This window comes from Jaculus jaculus, chromosome X (genome assembly GCF_020740685.1).
Source record: "Jaculus jaculus isolate mJacJac1 chromosome X, mJacJac1.mat.Y.cur, whole genome shotgun sequence".
Classification (NCBI taxonomy): Eukaryota; Metazoa; Chordata; class Mammalia; order Rodentia; family Dipodidae; genus Jaculus; species Jaculus jaculus.
The window spans coordinates 151381304-151405822 of record NC_059125.1 but is presented as its reverse complement, the minus strand read 5'-3'; the positions used below and the strand labels follow the sequence as shown (position 1 = coordinate 151405822).

Sequence of the window (24519 nt, the reverse complement as noted above, 5' to 3'; positions counted from 1 at the left end):
CCAGGCGGACTGTGAGACTGGTGAGACCTTCTCTTTCCAACTCAGTGAAGGAGCATTTAAGATCATGGGGAAATCTCAGAAGCGGGAGTAAAAACTGTTACATGGGCTGGAGAGATCGCATAGCGGTTAAGCGCTTGCCTGTGAAGCCTAAGGACCCCGGTTCGAGGCTCGGTTCCCCAGGTCCCACATTAGCCAGATGCACAAGGGGGCGCACGCATCTGGAGTTCGTTTGCAGAGACTGGAAGCCCTGGCGTGCCCATTCTCTCTCTCTCCCTCTACCTGTCTTTCTCTCTGTGTCTGTTGCTCTCAAAAAAAAAAAAAAAAAAAAACTGTTACATGCAGAATCTCACCAATGTGCTAACTGACCTTGGATCTGATTTCTTAATTCAAACATACCAGGTTCAAACCCTTTATGGATGGAATCATATTTGGAATAAAAGGGTTTTTGAGGATTGTGGTGGTTTGATTCAGGTGTCCTCCATAAACTTAGGTGTTCTGAACGCTAGGTTCCCAGCTGGTGGAGATTTGGGAATTAATGCCTCCTGGAGGCAGTGTTGTTGGGGGCGGGCTTATGGGTGCTATAGCCAGTTTCCCCATGCCAGTGTTTGGCACACTCTCCTGTTGCTATTGTCCACCTGATGTGTCCAGGGGGTGATGTCCACCCTCTGCTCATGCCACCATTTTCCCTGCAATCATGGAGCTTCCCCTCAAGCCTATAAGCCAAAAGAAATCTTTTTCTCCCACAAGCCGCTCTGGATCAGGTGTTTACTGCCAGCAATGCAAACCTGACTGCAACAGTAATGTTGGTACTGAGGAGTGGGGTCACTGCTGCTAGACACCTGACTATGTGGCTTTGGCCTTTTGGAGCTGCTTTGCAGGAGGAATGTGGAAGGATTTGAAATCTTGGCCTAAGAGACGCCTTGCAGTGCTGTAAGTACAGCTTGATAGACTGTTCTGGTCAGAGTTGAAAGACCTGAATGCAGTAAGAACTATGGACTGTGAGGTTTGGCTTGTGAGGGTGGGAATGAGCTTTTCTTGGACCGGGCTAGAAGCAGTTTGAGAGGCCTGCTGTTATGCCTCTGTCCTGAGAATTTGTGGCACGGTTGCTTTGCATAGAAATGGACTGGTGTGAGCAGAGGGATATGGCACAGAAAAAAAATGAAATCTTTGGGCCCAAACTGCTACCTGTTCATCTGTAATTGCATGAGAGATTACAACCTACTGAGATTGGGCCAGCTAACCTACGCTGGGGCAACAGAAAGAATGCAGACTCTTTTGAAGGGACCTTAATGCTAAAGGAATGTCCTGTTCTTCAAAGTCTGCTTTATTCCTCCCAGGATTAACAAATTGGCACCCAACCTGGTATTATGGAGTATAAGAAATGCAGGAAAGAGAGGGCCATTGAATTTGCAACATGGTTTTTGTATTTGCAACACAGTTTTGTATTTTGGAAGTGGCTATGGGCAGTATCAAGCAGGTTTGCTGGATGCCTACATGGAGACCTGATGGAGCCATGAGGATGAACCGTGGATTGCAGTGGAGACCCAGTAGAGATGCTGGGACCACGAGATGGCTGCTAAGGAAAGCTGCCAGCCCCGGTGAAGTTTTTCAGCACTGTGAGTAGCCTAGCTGGAGGGGTAGAATTGGAACTCCAGAGACTTGTTGCTGGTTAGTTAGAATTATCAGACTTGGAGACATGTCACTGACTAGAGTTGTTAGACTTGAAGCTACAGAGTTTGATGTTTGGCCTGGTTTGTTTTAAATCTTGTATTGGTTGAATATTTCTTTGCTATGCCCAATGCTATCTTTTGCAGTGTGAATGTTTATTCTGTGCCATTATGGGTTTTGGGGGGATTTTTTGGTATTACGGCTTAGTTAAAAGACCTTGGATTATGGGACTGTCCGAACAACATTGGGATCGATAAATCTATGGGGACTTTTAAAGTTAGATGAATGCATTGCATTTTACATCATGGAAGGTAATCAGTTTATGGGGGCCAGGAATGGAATGTGGTGGCTTGATTCAGGTGTCTCCCATAAACTTAGGTGTTTTGAATGTCAGGTTCCCAGCTGATAGAGATTTGGGAATTAACGTCTCCTGGAGGGAGCACATTGTTGGGAGCGGGCTTATGGGTATTATAGCCAGTTTCCCCTTGCCAGTGTTTGGCACACTCTTCTGTTGCTGTTGTTCGCCTGATGTTGGCCAGGAAGTGATGTCCACCTTCTGCTTATACCATCTCTTCCCCTGCCATCATGGAGCTTCCCCTTGAGCCTATAAGCCAAAATAAACCTCTTTTTCCCACAAGCAGCTCTTGGTCAGGTGTTTTCTGCCAGCAATGCGAACCTGACTGCAACAAGGAGGTTACCAGTTAAGGGTCTTGAGATGAGGTTATCCTGGATCAAGGTGGACCTAAATCCAATGACAGCATCCTTATCAGACTAAGACTTAGAAGAGGAGACAGCCACGGAGGAAAAGCTAGGTGTAGATGGAGGCAGAGGCTGGAGGGGTAGAGCCATAGGTGAGGGGCAGCTGGAGCCCCTGAGAGTTGGAAGAGGCAAAGAAACTCCTGCCCTGGAGACTGTAGAGTGAGGAGTGAACATAGCCCCTTTTACACCTTGATTCAGACTTTGGGCTTTCAGACTGTAAAAGAACACATCTTTTGCTATTTTACAAAACAAAACTTTTTTTTTTTTTTTTTTCGAGGTAGGGTCTCATGCTAGTCCAGGAATCTGACCTGGAATTCATTATGTAGTCTCAGGCTGGCCTCAAACTCACAGTGTTCCTCCTACCTCTGCCTCCCCAGTGCTGAGATTTAAGGCATGTTCTACCATGCCTGACCATAAGTTTGGTTTTGGCCGGGCGTGGTGGCGCACACCTTTAATCCCAGCACTCAGAAGGCAGAGGTAGGAGGATCCCCATGAATTCCAGGTCAGCCTGGACCAGATTGAGACCATTGAAAAACAAGCAAACAAACAAACAACAAAAGAAAACAAACTAAACTTGTATTTTCCTGTACTTGAAATGTCCGAGCCTTTGTACAATACACTGGGCAAAGGCAACACAGTCAGGGGTGTGTTACTGCTGCCTGAGAATTCAGCTGGCAAACAATCTTCCCGCCTCTGTCCTGGAGAGCTTCTCCTCTGCCCACCACCCACCGCTATGACTATGACTCCTGACGTCATCCCAGCACCTCTGAGTGTCCATTTCATGGGTCTCTACTTTCTGAGCCAAGGAGCCACCTTGGGATTCCTGCCAGCAGCTAAGTACATCCAGTGGGCCAATACACTCAGTCACCTGTGAGACAGACCGGGGTCAAGATGTCCCCTATCTGCTCACATTCCTCTAGGATTCCCTAAGTTCCAACTCTTCACCCCAGCTCCTTCCCCAACGCTCCCCACCCTGTGAAATGTCTTGTTTTATGCCTTGGGGCGGGGGGGGGGGTAGATCCCCTCCTACTGGGTCCCTGCACCACTTTGTCATCACCAAGTATCCCTGGCCTTTCAGAAGCTGTCTTCCTGCTGGTGCCACAGGTCTGAGCTCATGTGGCTGCATAGAGCCCTGGGCCTTCCAAGTCCCTTTGCTAAGCCCCTTGCCTGCCTCCCGTCACCACCTCACGCCCTCCCATTTCCTTGGTCAGCCAGTTTTCAGCTTGTCCCTGGAAGGTTTTGTCTTTGATAGCACAATTATACAGGGTGATTTCTGAATAAGAGTTTTATTTAGATATATTATAATTCACATAACATTGTCCCCTTTAAATTATGCAATTCGGTGGGTTTTGGACATATTCAGAGTTGTGCATCTGTCTTTGCCATCTCACCCCAGGACATTCTCACCACTCTCCAAAGAAGCCCTCTCCCCATTAGCAGTCACCTCTCCACCCTCCTGAGCACCCCCTCAGCAATGATACTTCCCATTCCTGACCTGAGGGGTTCACAGTGGCAACCTTTGTGTGTGCCTGGAACTTTTGCTAGTGTTTTCTCTATGAGGTCTCTTTTATATGACTACGTTCAAGGGAGTCATCCCAGCAGCAGATTCACAGAGAAGTTACAATCCCACCAGTGCTCCACCCTTCCCCCACCAAAGCAAATCTGGAGCACCAGAGCTCTGTCCTGCTGGCTATTTCTTTTTCTGGGGGAGGAGGGTTCGAGGTAGGGTCTCACTCCAGCAGAGGCTGAGCTGGAATTCACCATGGAGTCTCAGGGTGGGCTCGAACTCACCGTGATCTCCTACCTTTGCCTCCCGAGTGCAGGGATTAAAGGTATGTGCCACCAGGCCTGGCTCTGCTGGCTACTTCTGAGGCTGTGTGCTCTGAGTGGGAAGAGTTGGGGACTGTGCTTAGATGTGCTTTGACAAAAACTGCTTTGTTCTGGAGTGGAGGGGGAGGAGAAGAATGTGGTCCTGTTAAAGAGAGACCCTGTTGGCTTGTGGTTGTTCCTAGGCTCATGTCTAGCTGAGCAGGCGCACACTCAGGCAGGCAGGAGAAATGAGAATGGCCTGTAAGCTGCACACATCTAGGGCCCGTGTCTAGGCGTGACTTTGACTTTCCAGCCACTGAGCACGGGAGGTGAGACTTGGACTCTTGAATAGGCAGGGACTGGGGCCGGCAGAGGCCCAGCCGGAGAGCTGGATAGGAAGGGAGTGAAGACAGCAAGGTCAGCCAGGCGAGGTGGTGCACACCTTTAATCCCGGCATTCGGGAGGCAGAGGTAGAAGGATTGCCGTGGGTTCAAGGCCACCCTGAGACCACAGCGTGAATTCTAGGTCAGCTCTGAGCTAGAATGAGATCCTACCTTGGAAAACCAAAAAAGAGAGAGAAAGAGAGCACGTGTGTGAGCGAGCAGGGTCCTGGAACCCATGAAGGAAAGTGTTGAGGGGCAGGAGAGAGTGGCTTGTGGTCACTGTGGGAGCAGAGTGGACCCAGTTTGAAATTTGGCTTGGAAATGGACATGGTGGCAGAAAGTGGTTTTAGAGGAAGCAGGGGGGAATCTTCTTAGTCAGGGGGTGGTACCAGGATGAGGGATCCCACGTGTAGTTGGTACTTCCCTGTGGCCTAAGGCTGGCTTACCAGCCTTGTCAGAATGTGGGGGGCACGACGGGCAGAGGAAGGCAAAAGCAAAATCCATCAACAGTCAGACACCCAGCTGTTCTTCACTGCTGAGGGGCCAACTTCAAGAGGGCAGTGTGCGTGTATGCACGCGCGCGTGGCGGGAGGGAATGCCTGTGGAGGAGGACAGCAGGTAGGGGAAGGAGGTGTGCCACACAGCCAGGGAGGCTGCCAGAAAGAGAGATGGTGCCAAGGACCCATGGGGGAAGGGGAGCTAAGGGGAAGGCGGGGCAATGCGTCTGGCAGTCTGTAGAGCACCTAGGCTCCCCAGCTGCCCTGTGTGGGTGCAGCCTCTCCAGGGCACCCGAACGCCTCTCTCATTCTCTTGGCCTCAGCTTCTGTGTTCCAGTCTCAGAGGCTGGCTCCTTGAAGATGGGTGGTGGCTTTCCTAGTTACTGGCTGTCACTGTGGACAGGGAAGGGAAGGAAGCATTTGACTGGGAGTCCCCAGTCCACCTTTCTCTGCTCAGCCAGGACTTGAGAGCTGGCTCGTTCCTCAAGGAGCTCACTGACTAAGCAAGGGGTGACTGGACCAGAAGGATGCAATTAAGAGATGCCGCATTCGGAACAGTGGTGACAGGTGGCAGGGAAGTGAGGGCCCCCCCAATGGGCGGGGCTTGCAAGTGGCAGAGGAGGCCCTGCCCAGAACTTTGCTGCCTCTGATTGGTGACTTGTGAATTATTCACTTATCAACCACTGTGTGCTGAGGCTGCCTGCCAGGAGAGAGCCCTGTGACCCAGGGCTTTAAAAATTAATGTCCTCATTGAGTCATTCCCTTGACTCACATTCACAGGCACCTATTACTTGCTGAGCCCAGACACTTCACACCACAAAAGGCCCCAGGGAAAAGGAGGCGATCACTGTTCATATAGCACTGTTTAACCACAGATTGCCAGCCAGCACAGAGGGACTAGATGGGCTGCTGGCCAAGGACTGGAGGAGGCGCCATATCATTTGGAGTGTACGTGTGGCATGCATGTGTGTGTACACGCGCATGCATGTGTTTGGGGCTAAAATGTGTCTGGGTTCATGGTAGAGGCAGGGCAAGACGCCAAGAGGCAGCAGCCTGATCTCCCAAGATCCATGTTGCCTTAGGGAGTTTAAACTTGATCCTGTCAGATCTCGCAGCTGTTGGCCTGACCCAGGCACTGTCATGTGAAGCAAAGGACTTGGCTTTGACAAACCAGATTGAGGGAGAGTTTTTGGCCTCTGGCAGAGGATGGGTCATAGTTGCTTACATGCTGGGAACAGCCCCAGCCAGGACAGAGTGCTCAAATTGTGCAGGTGTCAGCCGCACAGGAGACTGAACCCCTCCAGCCTTGCACGCGGATGCTCACACAACTTTGCAAACACAAACCAGAGCAAGCTTGGGCCAACGCAGAGCCAAGAGATCGTTACCTCTGGGGGAGCTGCCTGAGGCCTGTGTCATGAAAGGCAAACATGTAGGCCTGAGGCTGGTGAGTCAACAGGGCAACTTGGCAAGGACTAGTATCCTAGGTTCCAGTTGTGGCCATTCTCTTGAAGTGAAGGGGCTTTGACAGGCAAGGTTTTTTTTTTTTGTGTGTGTGTGTGTTTGTAGTTTGAGGTAGGGTTTCACTCTAGCCCAGGCTGACCTGGAATTCACTATGTAGTCTCAGGCTGGCCTCAAACTCATGGTAATTCTCCTACCTCTGCCTCCCAAGTGCTGGGATTAAAGGCATGCGCCACCACACCTAGCTACCCTCTGATTTTGGAATGCTCACTTGCTGCTATCATGGCAGAATGACAGCTTCCCAAAATGTGTTTGGTTTCCTACCAAGAATAGATGGTAAGATCCTATTGCTGAAGATCCCACACACTTGGCCTGAAAGGTCACTGAGAAACCCTGCTGGAGCTGAGCTGAAAACCTCCTCCATGTAGACCAGCTGAGAGAAAGCTGGAAAAGTTATGTTGTATGCAGTTTAATGGCAGAGAGAGAAATCACCAGTGAAGATACTCAGCAGTGGACACTGCAAGCCTAACATTTGGCCATCCAGGCCAAATGAGCCAACAGGTTCAATAGTGGCACGTCTGTTATGGGGGAAACCAACCACTCTCTAATTGAACTGGAGGCCTGCTCCATGGGAGGGAATACATCCCTAATACTGAAAACCTACAACAGTGGTAGTCATGAGCCCTAGGGTATAATGTCTGCTGGTGTCTGGCTAAATGTATATGCTATGCTTACCAAACTTCCCAGTAAGCATTTCTCTTAATGTTCATACCCTTATATTAATGCTACTCTCACTTTTGATTAGAGAAACTTCTCTTTTCAGATGGCAGTGACCTTGGGATGACTCAGAAGGCATCATGGTGCTGGGAAGAAGTGACAGGAGGGCTCAGCACTGCAATATCTTGATCACACCTTCCAAGGCTCAGGGTCCATTGCAGAAGAGGTGGCAGAAAGAATGTAAGAACCAAAGGAAGGGTAGGACTCCTTACAACATGCTCCTCCAGACACAAAATGGCCTGGATATCCATTTTACCTCATAGTGCCTGACACTACCTACACAAGACCATCATAATAGGAAGAAAAGATCATGACATCAAAATAAAAGAGAGACTGGTTGAGGGGTGGGGATATGATGGAGAGTGGAGTTTCAAAGAGGAAAGGGGGGATAGGGAGGGAATTACCATGGGGTATTGTTATTGTTGTTGTTGTTATTATTATTATTATTATCATCTGGTTTTTTGAGGTAGGGTCTCACTTTAGCCCAGACTGACCTGGAATTCACTATGGAGTCTCAGGGTGGCCTCAAACTCATGGTGATCCTCCTACCTCTGCCTCCCGAGTGCTGGGATTAAAGGTGTGTGCCACCATGACTTGGCGATTTCTTTTTTTTTATTGACAACTTCCCACCAGGAGGTAGGAGGATTGGCCATGAGTTCAAGGCCACCCTGAGACTCCATAGTGAATTCCAGGTCATTCTGGGCTAGAGTGAGACCCTACCTCAAACCCCCTCCCCCAATCTTCTGTTTACAGAAAGCATGAATGAAATATAGGATGGTCATTATGTGAGTTCCATATTTAATATTCTATCAACAAATATTTATTTAGCTTCTATTGTATGCCAGGCTTGAGGAGTAAGCAACAACTATACTCCCAACAGATGTTGGGCAACTATTAAATCCAGACACACCTTTTTTTTTTAAATTTTTTTTTGGTTTATTTTTATTTATTTGAGAGCAACAGACAGAGAACAAGGCAGAGAGAGAGAGAGAGAGAGAGAGAGAGAGAAAATGGGCGCGCCAGGGCTTCCAGACACTGCAAACGAACTCCAGATGCGTGCGCCCCCTTGTGCATCTGGCTAATGTGGGACCTGGGGAACCGAGCCTCGAACCGGGGTCCTTAGGCTTCACAGGCAAGTGCTTAACCGCTAAGCCATCTCCCCAGCCCCAGACACACCTTTTTGTTTTCCTCCTCGAGATAGGGTTCCATATATCCCAATTTGGCCTCAAACTCACTATATAGAAGAGCATGGCTTTGGATTTCTGCTCCTCCTGTCTCTGTCTCTTGAGTGCTATAGGTATGTGGATCACACCTGGTTTATGTGGTGCTGAGGATGAAATCCAGGTCCTCTTGCATGTATGGTACAAATTGAGGTACATCTTATCCCCACAAACACCCCGGTGCTTCCGTTTGAAAAGGATCTTTTCATATTGTGCACAGCATTCCCTTTGGCTATCATCTGCATTCTGGAATGCCTGGTAGAGCTGTATTCAGGTTTTACAAACACTACCATCTGCCATGAGCGGCAGCTGCCTGCTCAGGACACTGATGCTTCAAAGGGAACGCCCGCAACGATCTCTCACCCAGGAGCTGACAGATGCTGTCCACTTCTCCGTTTCCTAAGCCACTTTGGGCCACCAGCCCGAGCCAACACCTAGCTGGATGGCGAGGGCTTATGGCTCTGGCGTGTGGCGATAGCCACATGCCCCATGTCTCAGCTCTGACCACGTAGCACCGTGGCAGAGCAGTAGAAGCACTGCACCGAATTTTCCTTTCCCAGGGGTGGAGCATGAGTGTCTTAGGGGCGGACCCTCAGTTCCGGAGACGGGGCATGCGCCTCCCGGGATACAGTATTCCTGGCAGCATCAGCCTCGGCACCGGCACCTGCGCGTGCGCTTAAGCACTCGGCTGGCTCTCTGTCCATCGCGCAGCCGTGCGCACCAGGAGGGGCTCGAGGAGGCTGTTCAAGCCACAAAGACCCCCTGGAGCTGGCCTCAGCGTGCCAGGGTGCTTCTACTGGAGGGGTGTCGTGGGGGTCGCAGGAAGACAGCTGCGGAGGAAGACAGTCTGCAGCTCTGGGGGCTGAGGGTCATCGTGGGAGCAGGTAACCATTGTTGGCGAGAGGGCGGGTCCCAGGGTCCCAGGCGGACTGGACGTGGAGGTTAGGAGTTGCAAAACTGCAGAGTTGTGCCGAACCCTTGGCTGCATGCTGCTGGGAGGTCCAGTCACATTGACCAGGATGAAGTCCTGGACTTTGCTAGGACGCACACAGTAGTGTTGGGCACTCTGCTTCCAGGATGAGATGAGGAAGGCACTGGAATGTCTTTTTTACCTGGGGGGAGCACTTAAGTTCTTATGGCTTTGTGTGCATTTGGGGGGAGACAGGCTTGGGCAGAGGGTTTAAGGAACTGTTGCAGGACTGCTAATTCCAGTGAGTTGTAAATTTAATTTAGAAGAAGAGTTGCAGGGTATATTAAGGAAGGATGGCAGAGTCCTCCATCTGGTCTTACCCATCTGTTCAGGGGGTCATGCCAACACCACTACCTTATTTGGCATCTCCTGGAATAAGGAATCCCATGCAGCAGCAATTGTCGACATAATTGCTTAGACCTCAAAATGCTAAAAGCTTCATTAGGTATAGGGTTCAAGTGACCTCTTTATAAAACATGTTGTATATATCCTTACCTTTTGTAGGAACTTCATACTGGTCCCTTGAAGATGACCCTGTTCAAATCCTTGGAGTCTGTCATCTTGTGTAGCAGAGAGGACTTTACAGATGTAAGGAACCAGCCCTGAAGCTTGACACCTTGTCTTAGCCCAAGGCTTAAAACTTTTGACCTCCAGTGTAGTGAGGGTTTATGGCAATGGATTACATCAGCCATAGAGAACTAACCCAACTTCTCAGGCACAGGTTGAAGGCAGTTTCACTGATTACTTGTTGGTTACCCTCTATCTTCCTGTCATCTGTTGGATGTTATTTTACCTCCTGTGCTTCCTTGTGCTCATTGTGATTTGGGTTTGGTTTTGTTACCTGTTGTAGTTAACCTTCTCACTGCTGGGACAAAAACATCCAACCAAAAGTTGCTGACGGAAGGAGAGGGTTTATTTTGACTTACAGTCTCGAGGGAAGCTTCATGATGGCAGGGGAAGATGGTGGAGCAGAGGCTGGCCACCACTCCTCGTGAAGGCAGGTGGAAAACAGAAACAAGAGAGTGAGCAAGGGGAAGCTGGCTACAACACCCTTAAGCTGATCCCCAGAAACACACCTCCTCCAGTAAGGCTCTGCCTCCCAAATTGTCACCAGCTGGGAACCAAGCATTCAAAATATGTGAGTTTATGGGGGGGTGCATCTGACTCAAATGATCACATGACCCAATGAAGTGATTTTCTTAGTTAGTGTTCAAGGGTGGGTGGGTTGAGGCAAAGCTCTGTCTTTAAAAAATGTTTAATTAGCCGGGCGTGGTGGCGCACACCTTTAATCCCAGCACTCGGGAGGCAGAGGAAGGAGGATCGCCGTGAGTTCAAGGCTACCCTGAGACTACAGAGTTAATTCCAGGTCAGCCTGGACCAGAGTGAGACCCTACCTCAAAAAAAAATGTTTAATTAATTAATTTATTTGAGACAGAGAGAGCGAGAGCGCGCATGCATGTACCAGGACCTCCAGCCACTGCAAACAAATTCCCAATGTGTGCACTCCCTTGTGCATCTGGCTTACATGGGTCATAGAGACCTGAACCAGGTTCCTGTGACTGCAGGCAAATGCCTTAACCACTAAGCAATCTCTCCAGCCCTATAACCTTATTTATTATTATTTTTATTTTTTCTCAATTTTTATTAACATCTTCCATGATTATAAAAAAATATCCCATGGTAATGCCCTCCCTCCCCCCACTTTCCCCTTTGAAACTCTATTCTCCATCATATCTCCACCCCATCTCAATCAGTCTCTTTTATTTTGATGTCATAATCTTTTCTTCCCATCATGATGGTCTGGTGTAGGTAGTGTCAGGCTCTGTGAGGTCATGGATATCCAGGCCATTTTGTGTCTGGAGGAGCACGTTGTAAGGAGTCCTACCCTTCCTTTGGCTCTTACATTCTTTCCGCCACCTCTTCATTATTATCATTTATGAGAGAGAGAGCACACAAGTGAGAGAGATTGGTGCACCAAGTCCTGTAGCCACTGCAGACACTCCAGATATGTGCACTATCTTGTGTGCATGGGTGACCTTGTGCTTAAACTGTTGACAGGTTTCATATGTGTACATAGTGTATTTTGATCATAATCCCCTCCTAAACCTTTTACCCCTCCCCCCACCCTAACAGTGAAGCCTCCTTTTCTCTAACTCCTTCCTCGTCTATTGTGATGGTTTCTTTTGCTCTCCTCCCTCACCCATGGCACAATGCTGATGGGCTGAATACTGTGCAGGTCTTGTCCAAGTAACGATGGCTGCTGTGAGGTCAAGAATGAAATGGCTACATCATGTCCAGAAGACAGCCTTCCAAAATATTCTTTGTGGTGTTCTCGGTAAGCTGTAACTTCTAAATCAATCCATTCCATTGTGTTCTACTGGTTTTTGTTTTGCTTTTTAATTGATTTATTTATTTTTACTGACAACTTCCATGACTGTAGACAATATCCCATGGTAATTCACTCCTTCCCCCCACTTTCCCCTTTGAAACTCCATTCTCCATCATATCCCCTCCCCCTCTCAATCAGTCTCTCTTTTATTTTGATGCCATGATCTTTTCCCCTCATTATCAGGGTCATGTGTAGGTAGTACCAGGCATTGCGAGGTCATGGATATCCAGGCCATTTTGTATCTGGAAGTTTGCAATGTTAGCAATCCTACCCTTCCTTTAGCTCTTACATTCTTTCTGCCACCTCTTTCACAATGGACCCTGAGTTTTGGAAGGTGTGATAAGAGATATTTCAGTGCTGAGCACTCCTCTGTCACTTCTTCTCAGCACCATGGTGCCTTCTGAATCATCCCAAGGTCACTGCCATCTGAAAAGAGAAGGTTCTCTAACCAAAAGTGAGAGTAGCATTAATATATGGGTATGGACATCAAGAGAAGTGCTTACTGAGCAGTTTGGTAAGCATAGTATATACACTTAGACAGACACTAGAAGATGTTATACCCCTAGGGCTCATGACTACCCCTGTTGTAGGTTTTCAGTATCAAGGATATATTCCCTCCCATGAAATAGGCCTCCAGTCCAATTAGGGAGTGGTTGGTTTCCCCCATAAAAGACATGCCACTATTGCACCTGTTGGCTCATTTGGCCTGGCTGGCCAAATATAAGGCTTGCAGTGTCTACTGCTGAGTATCTTCACTGGTGATTTCTCTTTCTCCCATTGAACTGCATGCAGTGTAACTTTTTCCAGCTTTCTGTCAGCTGGTTTACATGGAAGAGGTTTTCAGCTCAGCTCCAGCAGGATTTCTCAGTGGACTTGCAGCCCAAGTATGTGGGGTCTTCAGCAATAGGGTCTTACCATCTATTCCTGGTGGGAAACCAAGAGTCTTGGAAATGGTCTGTAATGTTTTTGAGGCATCAGGGACCTCCCTGGCCAACAATTCACTGGAACGTATCCCATCCCTGGCACTAAAAATTTCTGGTAATACTCTATGGCTTCTGAATGTTCCATTGTCCAAAAAAGTAGGTTTTCATATGACTTATTTATATCCTCTTAGAATTTGATTAGCCCTCCCTCCACCTTTCCTTTACTCAGTCTCTTCCCTGACCTCACTTAGGCCTTTTCACCTCCATTAATCTGTTCTTCTACTTACATATATACAATACCATCCTATTAAGTACTCCCTCCCTCCCTTTCTATTCCCATTATATCCTCTTTCTAGTTTACTGGCCTCTGTTACTGAGTTTTATTTCTACTCACATAGAAGTCCAATCATTTGTAGCTAGGATCTGCATATGAGAGAACACGTGACATTTGGCTTTCTGGTCCTGGGTTACCTCACTAAGTATAATTCTTTCCAGATCCATGTGCTGTTTTTCTTTCTTTCTTTCTTTCTTTCTTTCTTTCTTTCTTTCTTTCTTTCTTTCTTTTTTTTTTTTTTTTTTTGAGGTAGGGTCTCACTGTAGCCCAGGCTAATCTGGAATTCACTGTGTAGTCTCAGGCTGGCCTCAAACTCAGTTATCCTTCTACCTCTGCTTCCTGAGTGGTGGGATTAAAGGTGTGCGCCACTATACCCAGCTTCCCTGCTGTGTTTTCTTCTTTTGAGGCAAGCCCAACAGACTGTCCTTTATTTCATGCAAGAAAGTGAGAGTGAGCGAGTGAGAAAGAATTGTTTTTTAAAATAATTCTTTTATTTTAATTTTTATTACAGAGAGAGAGAGAATGCAAGCATGGGCACACTAGGGCCTCTAGCCAATGCAAACAAACTCCAGATGCATGTACCATCATGTTCATCTGGCTTACAGGGGTACTGGGGAATCAAACCTGGGTCCTTAGGCTTCACAGGCAAATGCCTTAACCACTAAGCCATTTCTCCAGCCCTGCTCTTCTTCTTTTGAGTTCTGCTCCCTCTCAGCATGTTGGTCTCCTTCCCTAGCTATGGCCGTAAATCTTGCTTTTCCTTACCCATGGCATCCCTGACCATTTGCTGCCTTTTCTTACCCCTTCTAATCTACATTAGGAAACCAGTGCTGAGTGTCCTTTGTTTTTGTTTTTCGAGGTAGGGTTTCACTCTGGCTCAGGCTGACCTGGAATTCACTATGTAGTCTCAGGGTGGCGTCAAACTCATAGAAATCCTCCCACTTCTGCCTCCCAATTGCTGGGATTAAAGGCATGCGCCACCACACCCGGCCTGAGTGTAATTTTTAACTGTAATGCTGGGACTTCTGACATCTGTTTGATGGCTCAGAGCCCACCCCTTCCCATCATCTTAACAGGACTTTCATTAGGTGAGCTATGAGGTCAAGAGACCTCTAGTTTAGTGCATGATTAGGTACAAGTAGACACAATATATATACATCCACACACACACGTGCACGCACACATCTTCCTAAGGTTCTGTGCAAATGCTGATACACCAGCTAGTGACTGAAGGTTAGTCTGAAACCATTGCCCGTGAGTACACGTAGGTTCTCTACATCATACCATGAGCAGGACTGCATGGCTGGTCAGAAGTAGGAATACCAAGAGGCCTCTGGGAGTGATGGTTGCATTTGTCCTCCATCCTCAGGGACTTTGGTAGCCCATAGAGTCTGGGAAGCCTTCAGATCTAGTAAGAGATCCAGCATTAGGGAGCCATGAGTCTAAAAGTTCTTGGTTGTATGGGCAGAGCCCATCCCGTGGGGGCGGGGTGAGTGCTGCATTGAAGGATTCTACCTGCTTTCTGTCCATAGGGGTAAAGCTGGGCACACAGTCCATTCCCATCACCACTGCTTGTACCAGTTGTCATAAGTTCTTCTGCAAGATCAACCTGGGCACCTATGACCCTTACCTGGTTGCCATGTCTTACATTTACTTGGCTGGCAGAGTAGAGGAGCAACACCCGTGTACTCATGACATTATCAATGTGTCCAAAAGGTGCTGACTGGCGTTCTGGGTGAGACTTGGAGGAGGGTGTCCCACTGTCCATCCTGGAAGGGAGAGCAGAGAAGGCTGCCCTGGGCTTTGCCCACCAGGAACTAGCAGTCAAGCTCAGAAGAAAGCAGTGGGGTGGGGTGGTGGTTTGGTTCAGGTGTCCCCCATAAACTTAGGTGTTCTGAATGCTAGGTCCCCAGCTGATGGAGATTTGGGAATTAAAGCCTCCTGGAGGTGGTGTATTGTTGGGGTGGGCTTATGGGTGTTACATCCAGTTTCCCCATGCAAGTGTTTGGCACACTCTCCTGTTGCTATCGTCCACCTGATGTTGGCCAGGGGGTGATGTCCACCCTCTGCTCATGCCATCATTTTCCCTTGCCATTGTGGATTCCCCTCGAGCCTGTAAGCCAAAATAAACCTCTTTTTTCCACAAGCTGCCCTTGGTTGGGTGATTTTTACCAACAATACGAACCTGACTGCCACAGGTGGCCTTGTCCCAAGGCCTAAAGCTCTATCTACAAAAGGGAGAAAGAGCTGGTTAGGTGTGGGAGGGAATCTTTGAAGACCTCCCGGGGTGGAAGTGGGGAGATTCAGCAGAGAGAGCTGGGAAAATTATGCCAGAGAGGAAATATGCAGAGTTGAGAACAAGACTGAGGAACCAGGGATGGCAGGAGCTAGAAGAACATGGAAGACAACTTCTTCCGCTGCAGTTACTGGGAACCTACAAGGCCTGTAGCAGGAGGGTATGCAGCTGGCCAAGCAATAGTCATATTTAGATGGTATAATAAATGGGAGCCCTGTTGCCTAGAAACCTGGTTTGTCGTGCTGGGTGGTGGGCAACACAGTGGGCCAAACATTTATGTTCCTGCCCAGCAAAGATGCTGGGCCCCTTGGTCAGGTGCATGAAGATCCTGAGGCCTCAGAGACAAACATGACATTTATGGAAAGTTACAAAGTAGTCATGCGTCATAGACCTTTCCAGGAACTCTAATCATTAGGAAGCAAACTATTTTGTTCTGCTTTTTTAATAAACAAGTAACAGAAAAAGCATTTCCCACCCCCTAAGCCTGATAGGTCCACGGTATACAGGGACAGACCAAGACACAAACAGGAGTGGAGCTGAGGCAGAGCAGCTGGAATCCACCTGTAATTGCTTGGCCCCCAGCAGGGAGGAGCAGCAGAAGGGGAAATTGTGTGGAGCCATAATTAGACATGGGCATGGAGAGGGGATGGGTTCTCTGGGAAATCGAATGAGCAGCTTGGAAGGATGAGTCACAGTAAAGTTCAGAGAACTTCAGTGTGAACCCTGTTTATACCTATGTCTGGGAGGGGGTCTGTCACAGGTGGGAGATTGTAGACATGTAGAGTGTAAATAAGGACAGAAAGATCTGGAAGGAAGGAAAGACAATATTAGAAGTAGAAAATGGAAACAGTCACCTTTCAAAATGTATGGTCCTAGAATATACATTTCTGTGGGTTCCTTGCACCCAAAGTGGAGCCTAAGTTAGGGTGCACAAGTGAGTCTGCTAGAGCCTCTGCTTCCTTTGGAGTCATTGAAAGGGTCAGTCTTTCTGCTTGATATCTTTTTTCTTCATTTATTTTAAATTAACAGCTTCCGTGATTGTAAACAATATCCCATGGTAATGCCCTCCCTCCTCCTACTTTCCCCTTTGAAACTCCATTCTCCATCATATCCCCTCCCCGTCACAATCAGCCTCTCTTTAATTGTGATGTCATGATCCTTTCCTCCTCTTATGATGGTCTTGTGTAGGTAGTGTCAGGCACTGTGAGGTCATGGATATCCAGACCATTTTGTGTCTGGGGGAGCATGTTGTAAGGAGTCCTACCCTTCCTTTGGCTCTTACATTCTTTTCACTACCTCTTCCACATTAGACCCTGAGCCTTGGAAGGTGTGATCGAGATATTGCAGTGCTGAGCACTCCTGTCACTTCTTTCCAGCACCATGATGCCTTCTGAGTCATCGCAAGGCCACTGCCATCTGAAAAGAGAAGGTTTTCTACTAAAAGTGAGAGTAGCATTAATATAAGGGTATGAACATTAAGAGAAGTGCTTACTAGGCAGTTTGGTGAGCATAGTATATACATTTAACCAGACACCAGCAGACGTCACATCCCTAGGGCTCATGACTACCACTGTTGTAGATTTTCAGTATCAGGGATGTATTCCCTCCCATGGAGTGGACCTCCAGTCCAATTGGAGGGCAGTTGGTTTCCACCATGACAGATGTGCCAGTATTGCACCCACTGGCTGCTTTGGCCTGGCTGGTCAAATATAACATTTGCAGTGTCCACTGTTGAGTATCTTCACTTGGTGATTTCTCTCTCTCCCATTGAACTGCATGCAGAATGGCTTCTTCCAGCTTTCTCTCAGCTGGTCTACATGGAGGAGGTTATCAGCTCAGTCTGCTTGATATATTCCTAATGATAGTGAATGACCTCTTGGGTTAAAACTGGGAGCCAACTTAAAGTCTGTATTATCTACACTAGACATGTAGATGAGGGTTTATTTTATTAAAAACATAAAATAACCTCAAGTTAACCCACTACAGATCACTTGAGTTTATAACTGGGCATCATGTGCCTTTAGGAATTGGCCCTTTGGGGCTTCCCTCTTGCTGGTGTTGGGGGGGGGGCACGGGCAGGGTGTCACCACCTCCTCTAAGCATTGGAGTTTCTCTGTACAGGAACTTTAATCCAAGCAGTGAGCTTTTGGAGCTGGATTCCTGCTTGTGGGAGCTTCAGGGTAGCATTTTGTAGTGGGAGCTCCTCATGCATTTCAAGGTCTCCTTGCAGCATCCATACATGGTCTGTGCATTTTGGCTGCTGGTGACTGTCGCCAGAGGTTTGAACTAGGTTCTGTGTTCTATAGCCTAAAAGCACATCCCCTCCAATGCCTAGGAGCGTAGTATGTGAGGAGGAGCAGGACCATAGGAAGCTGGGATCTGCGTCTCCTCATTCTACTTTCTGCAGTGGATCAGCTGACCTTGTCCCTTTTCTATGCACTTGCCCATGGCCCCAGCTGGGGCTTCTGAAGCTCTCTGAAGTCACTGCAGCTCCCATAGCTTGTCAGGATTTGTGCTTACCGAACCTCACTTAGGGAAAGAGGCCTCACTTTGTAACCGGCTGGAGTCCTTGTCCCTGTTAGTTCATGGTGTTTCCAGCTCCACTGTGCTTAGAAATCCATGGAGAGAGCCAGTTGCTGAGTTAAATTTTATTCTTTTACTTTCCAGGACACAGAAATCTCAGCAAAAGACTGTTTCCGAAAGCAGCAGCAGGAAATGCCCACTCTCTGGAGCATTTGATTGTATAACTGGTGCCTTGGGTCCAAGTACAGGCAGCCAAAAGGATGGGGAGCTTGAGCTTGGACATTTGGCCTAGTACTGCTGGTCTTTTTAAATGGAACTTTAGCCGGGTATGGTGGCACACACCTTTAATCTCAGCACTCGGGAGGCAGAGGTAGGAAGATCACCATGAGTTCAAGGCCACCCTGAGACTACACACATGAATTTAAAGTCAGCCTGGAGTATAGTGAAACCCTACCTTGAAAAGCAAAAAAACAAAACAAACAACAACAAAACACCTTGGAATTTAATGGAAGTGGTAGGTTCATGTGCAGTTGTAAGGAGTAATCAAGAGTAACCCTTTATGTCCTCTGCCCAGCCACCTTCAGTAGGAACACTGTGCCAGACTCTAACATAGTGCCATTGCTAGGATGCTGACAGCAATATAGTCTCTTGACTTTGTGTATATTTAGTTCAGTACAATTTTGTCTTTTTTTTTAATTTTATTTATTTATTTGAGAGCGACAGACACAGAGAGAAAGACAGATAGAGGGAGAGAGAGAGAATGGGCGCGCCAGGGCTTCCAGCCTCTGCAAACGAACTCCAGATGCGTGTGCCCCCTTGTGCATCTGGCTAACGTGGGACCTGGGGAACCGAGCCTCGAACCAGGGTCCTTAGGCTTCACAGGCAAGCGCTTAACCGCTAAGCCATCTCTCCAGCCCCAATTTTGTCTTTTTTAAAATTAAAAAAAAAATTTTTTATTGCTATTTGAGAGCAACAGACAGAGAGAAGAAAGGAAGGGAGGGAGGGAGAGAGAGAGAGAGAGAGAGAGAGAATGGGCACGCCAGGGCTTCCAGCCACTGCAAATGAACTCCTGACTTGTGCGCCCCCTTGTGCCTCTGGCTAACGTGGGTCCTGGGTAATCGAGCCTTGAACCGGGGTCCTTAGGCTTCATAGGCAAGCGCTTAACCGCTAAGCCACCTCTCCAGCCCTCAGCACAATTTTATCATGTGTTTATCTTCACACATTCCTGTATCCAGCACCATAGTCCAGGGGTGAAATTACTCCACCTGCACAAGCACCCTTCTGCAATCATAGCCGAACCCCTCCTGACACTGGAAACATCTAGTTATGGATTGATAAACAGTAGTTTCTAGTGTGCAAAAGACCTGATCAACATCACAGGAGAGGATGGGAACTGCATACTATTGGCTACAGAGTGGGGTGGTTAAGGCGACAAGGCTTGGGAAGGAGCAATATGCTCATTGCCAGGATTGGAACTGAAGTTGGATGTTGCTGGGAGGCTGCACCCCTTTCTACTTTCTCCAGGGAGCAGAGGGTTTTAAGAAACAAGAGTTTGCTCTTCTGAGGCATACCTGGGTCACATGCTCTTTGGTGCCTTTCTGCAGTACATGAGTGTAGCTTCTTGTTGCTGGGACAAAACACTTTACCAGAAGCAGCTTGTGGACTAAAAGAGTTTATTTTCAGCTTACAATTTTGAGGGCATGCTTCTATCATGGCAGGAAAGGGCAGCTGGGCATCTTAATGTTTTCCAAACCAGGATCAGATGGACAATGTTGCCAGATTTGTGAATCTAGCAGGGAGGAGGAAATAAGTCTGACCTTTAAGAGTGAGAAACACCTTTATCATTCTTCCTCCAAGGTCTCTCCTTTCAAAAGAATCCACATTCCTCATATTATCCCAATGCTGAGCGACCAGCCATCTTCAATGATGTTAGTCTCTTATACAATTGAAGCTGAAGCAGCTGAAGTCTCTGGGCCTGGAGTCTGAAACCCACTCACATCTCCCTCTGTGCCAGACTTTACATTCTCTCATCCTTCTGTCTTCACGTTCCTCTGCCAAACACACCAGTCCATTGCTTTAGAATTCATCTTAGCTCATGTTTTCAGGACACAGGCATAACTCAGCCAGCCTAGCACATGAACTACATGTAACCCAGTTCTCCATAATGTCTTTTCTTTCCCCTCTGAAACCTCATAAGCCAAGCCTCTACAGTCCATATTTCTCTTTGCATTTTGGTCTTTCCCTAGTTCAAAGTTCCAAAGCCTTCCATATTCTTCCTGCAAACCAGTTCCAAAGGACTAAAAACCACATGGTCAGGGTCATCACAGCAGTGATCCCACTCGTGGTACCAATTTTTTTTTTTTTTTTGTAGCAGTTACTTTCTTATTGCCGGACAAGTACCTGACACTTTATGAAAGGAAAGTTTATTTACTTTTATTTTTAAAAATATATTTGTTTATTTATGTAAGAAGTAAAGGGAGGGAGGGAGGGTGTGTGTGTGTGTGTGTGTGTGTGTGTGTGTGTGTGTGTGTGTGAGAGAGAGAGAGAGAGAGAGAGAGAGAGAGAGAATGAGAATGGGCACACTAGGGCCATCAGCCACTACAAATGAACTCCAGCTGCATGTACCACCTTGTGCCATCTGGCTTACATGGGTACTGGTGAATTGAACCTGGGTCCTTAGGCTTCATAGGCAAGTGCCTTAACCACTAAGCCATCCCTCCAGCCTGGAAACTTTATTTTGCTTATAATTCTGAGGAAAAGTTTCATTGTGGCAGGGGAAAGCATGGCAGGAGCAGAAAGATGTTATATTTTCACAGAAGCAAGGGGGAAGTAGAGTGAGCTGGCTAGCACTGACAAGCAGGAGTACACTATAAAATCCTAAGGCCCATCCCCAGTGGCACATTTCCTCCCAAGGGTTCCACCAGCTGAGGATTAAAGATGAGGCTTAATCATAAACACATGAGGCAATGGGAGACATTTTACATTCAAACTACCATGATGAGGTTCAGGCCAAGGGCCTTTTGAAAGTTGGAGCTGACCTCCAAGCTGGAAGGTCATGGAGATGTAGCTGAGATACCATTAGTTTAGGTCCTTGCCATGATCTAGGAAAAGAGTCACCACTCTCGTCCTTCCAAAAGGAATGCCCCCCTAGCAGGCCATACACATAGGGTTTGGTGCCCTCTATTCTACAAACAAAGGTGTTCTCGGGAGAACCAGACTTTAACTGATTCCCTATTGAGCTGGGCATGGTGCCTTGCCCCTGTAATTCTAGCACCCAGGAGACTTAGCATGAGGATGACAAATTCAGGGTTTGCCTATTCTGTGTAACTAGTGAGCTCAAGGCTAGCCTGAACAACATAATGAGATTCTGTCTCAAAGAAGTGAATAGATGCCTGTGGATATAGCTTGGTGGCAGAGCACTTACTCAACATGTGAAAGGACCTAGGTTCAGTACTGTAAAACAGAGCAAAAACAACAACAACAAAAAAGGGTTGAAGCAGTTTCCTTTGTTACTGGGCCTGGAGGAAAAGAGCAGGCTGACATGTGGAGCCTAGCGTGTGGGTGGGATGATCTCAGCAGAGGTGGAACAGGTCTCCTGCGTCCACACCCAGTAGAGGGTGGGGTGAGGGCTCCGTGTGACAAGACCAGAGTGGAAGGCTATCAGTGGCTTTGAGCCTCTTCCTAGGTGACATGGATGCCATTAGAAGGTATGAGCAGGGCAGTGACAGAGGCTGGCAGCTGGAGGGACTGTCAAGCAGCAGTGGGGAGGCAGTGATGGAGATGGGACTCTGAAGGCTGATATGTTTACCTTTGCAGCACCTGTTCCACTACCTGACTTCCCTCAAGAACTGGTCGAATTGTTACAGCTGCCAGTAAACCCCTATCTCCATCACAGCCTGGGCTCTGCTGGGCGGCAGCTACCATGGAGGCAGTGCCTCTGGGTCCAGGCTCAGCATTAGCTGTGGCAGTGTTCCACCTGGCCCTACAGGTCTGTGGAGTTGAGGGGCCTGCTGAAGCCGTGGTGGCTGATCAATGTACTGAACTGTACTTTTCCTTTCTGAAGTTCCTCAAAATGGATGCCCACCATTTTTTTTTTTTTAATCAGTTATCTGTGAAGAAGGCTGTGGCCACTTGGAGATATTGGAACTTGAAAGTAGCCTGTCTGAAGCATTCTGTAGCTTGGCTCTCTGCCTTTGTGTGGTTGCCATTTGGAACCAGGTCATGCTTTTGCAGTGGGGCAGTCAGCTGTTTACCAGCAGCCCTGGCCCTCACCTGCCTACACCCTGCCAGATGTCCTCAGGCAGGGGTGCTCGGGTTAAGAGCCATGGACACTTACTAAATGGAGTAGACATCGATCGAGATGTTAACCAACTTGGCTTCCCTTCAGAAGCACAGGGATGCTCCTTGGCAAAGGTGCATTGGGGGATGACAGAGAGGGAGATGGTAGGTCACATTGAATGATAGATAGGTAAGTGCTGGGGTAATGGCTAGGTAAGTGATGATAGGTGGGTGAGAATGGGTAGGTAGAGAGATTGGATGGATGGATGGATGGATGGGTGGATGGGTGGGTGGGTGGGTGGCATGTTTCCCACTTTGTGCAGACCTATGGCACCAAAGTGCCCCGGCAGACTGGAGAAGCTGTATGGAGGATGGGGCCTGCTCTACCGAAAGGCTGTGTTTCCCCGATGCACACTTCCCTGGCCATGGGTTCTCTGTAGGAGACCTGCCTCTCTGCTTTCCTGCCTCGCTAATTCTGCTTACATCTGACACGTATAGTTGGTGCTCAGGGTCTTTGAGTAAATGCAGCTGTAGTCACAGTGTCAGGCCAGGAGCACCCCGAAGGTCACGTGAGAAGAAGAGGGGACCCGGTGGACAAAAACTATCGCTCCATCCTTGGTCTTCTCAGTAACTTTGAGACAACAGGATGCAGAGCTTCACTGGAATCGGGGTAGAAGTTGTCACTTCCTGGCTGTGCTCTCTGAGGACATCTGGTGGGCGTTGTGGCCCATGTGCTACCTGGATCTGCAGTGTTGGCGGCTTCTTTGTAATTACCTGTGCTGGCTCTTCTCAGGTTTGCTTTTTGTTCTTCCTCTGCTAGCGTATAAACTTCACCCATGCCCCAGCACTGCCTCCATATCCCGTCTCAGCTCTCCTAAGAGGAGTACCAGCTGCACTGGCCCAGCCCTCACCCTAAGAAGTTGCCCCTTTGGGATAGGCAGATGCACGTTCACGCCTATCTTCTTAAAGCCCGGCACACTTCACTTGAGCTTTTCTGGGTGTCCCAGGGCCACGTGTACCGAGATCTTACGGAACCGACGCCCCTTCCGGTTGGTGAAGTGCAAGAGCCAGGTGCTCTTGGGGGAGGGGGCAGCTGCATGGATTCCTGGCTGCTGAAGCTGGGAAACTCATTTCTCATACTTGGAACACTCGTGTGCGCTCTGCTGCCGCAGGAGAGCTGGATGCGCTTCTCTGTCGGCAGCTCCCCCTGCACTTGACTACATGCTTGCTGTGTGCCAGTCTCCGGGCACATGATGCCCGCTTAGACCTACGAGGCGATGGCATACCACAGTGTGTTTAGAAGTCCTGCATTGCTGGATCTACCACAGCCAGGACTGCTTATTCCTTCTTCTGAAAGTAGGGAGGACTTGCTTACTTTTAGCCACTGCTGCTCTTTGTCCACCAAGTGGACATGCTGCCTCTGCCTAGAAGTAGATATTGCAGGGGCTGGAGAGATGGCTTAGAAGTTAAGGCATTTGCCTGCAAAGCCAAAGGACCCCGGTTCGATTCCCCAGGACCCACGTAGGCCAGACACCCAAGGTGGCGTGTGTGTCTGGAGTTTGTTTGCAGTGGCTAGAGGCCCTGGTGCACCCATTCTCTCTGCCTCTTCCTCCTTCCTTCTTTCTCTCCCCCTCTCCCTCTCAAATAAATAAATAAAATATTCAAAAAAGAAGTAAATATTATAGATGGGTGGAGTCAAGTCACAAGGATCTTTTCTTTCAGACTGAGATGTTCCCTGATGCTGGGGAATACCCCGTAGTTACTACCTGCTCTACACTTAATTTTCTTCAACTATGGTCACATACATGAATAATACAATATGCCATTGTCACCAGTTTTTGAGGGGGTGGTTTTCAAGGTAGGATCTCACTCTAGCCCAGGCTGACCTGGAATTCCCTATGTAGTCTCAGGGTGGCCTTGAACTCACAGCGATCCTCCTACCTCTGCCTCCCGAGTGCTGGGATTAAAGGCATGTGCCACCACGCCTGGTTCATTATCACCATTTTAAAATAATATAGTTCAGTGGCATTAAGTATATTAAAAACGGTGTGCAGCCATCACCACCATCCACCTCCAGAACTCTCTGATGCAGAACTGAAGCCCTGTTCCCATTACTCACTAAGTCCCCATTCTCCCTCCCCACCTCCTGGCCCCTGCTGGCTAGTTCTTTGTCTCTGAATTTGACTGTCCTGGGTACCTCATGGAAGCGGAATTGCACAGTGGTTGTCCTTTGGT

General features: G+C 48.2%; 1 protein-coding gene and 1 long non-coding RNA gene across 2 annotated transcripts; both read left to right on the top strand.

Annotated features, from left to right (window-relative positions):
- The first annotated feature begins 9298 nt into the window (after positions 1-9298).
- Positions 9299-10423, top strand: LOC123456736. The gene is made up of 3 exons (XR_006634645.1): positions 9299-9455; positions 10046-10129; positions 10392-10423. It is a non-coding gene; the product is annotated as an uncharacterized LOC123456736 (long non-coding RNA).
- Positions 10424-11794: 1371 nt separating this feature from the next.
- On the top strand, positions 11795-23400 carry Ccnq (cyclin Q). The gene is given in 7 exon segments (XM_045139976.1): positions 11795-11876; positions 14720-14903; positions 17605-17725; positions 21823-21934; positions 21937-21960; positions 21963-22050; positions 23292-23400. Coding segments are annotated over 7 exon segments (720 nt in total).
- The last annotated feature ends 1119 nt before the right edge of the window (positions 23401-24519 follow it).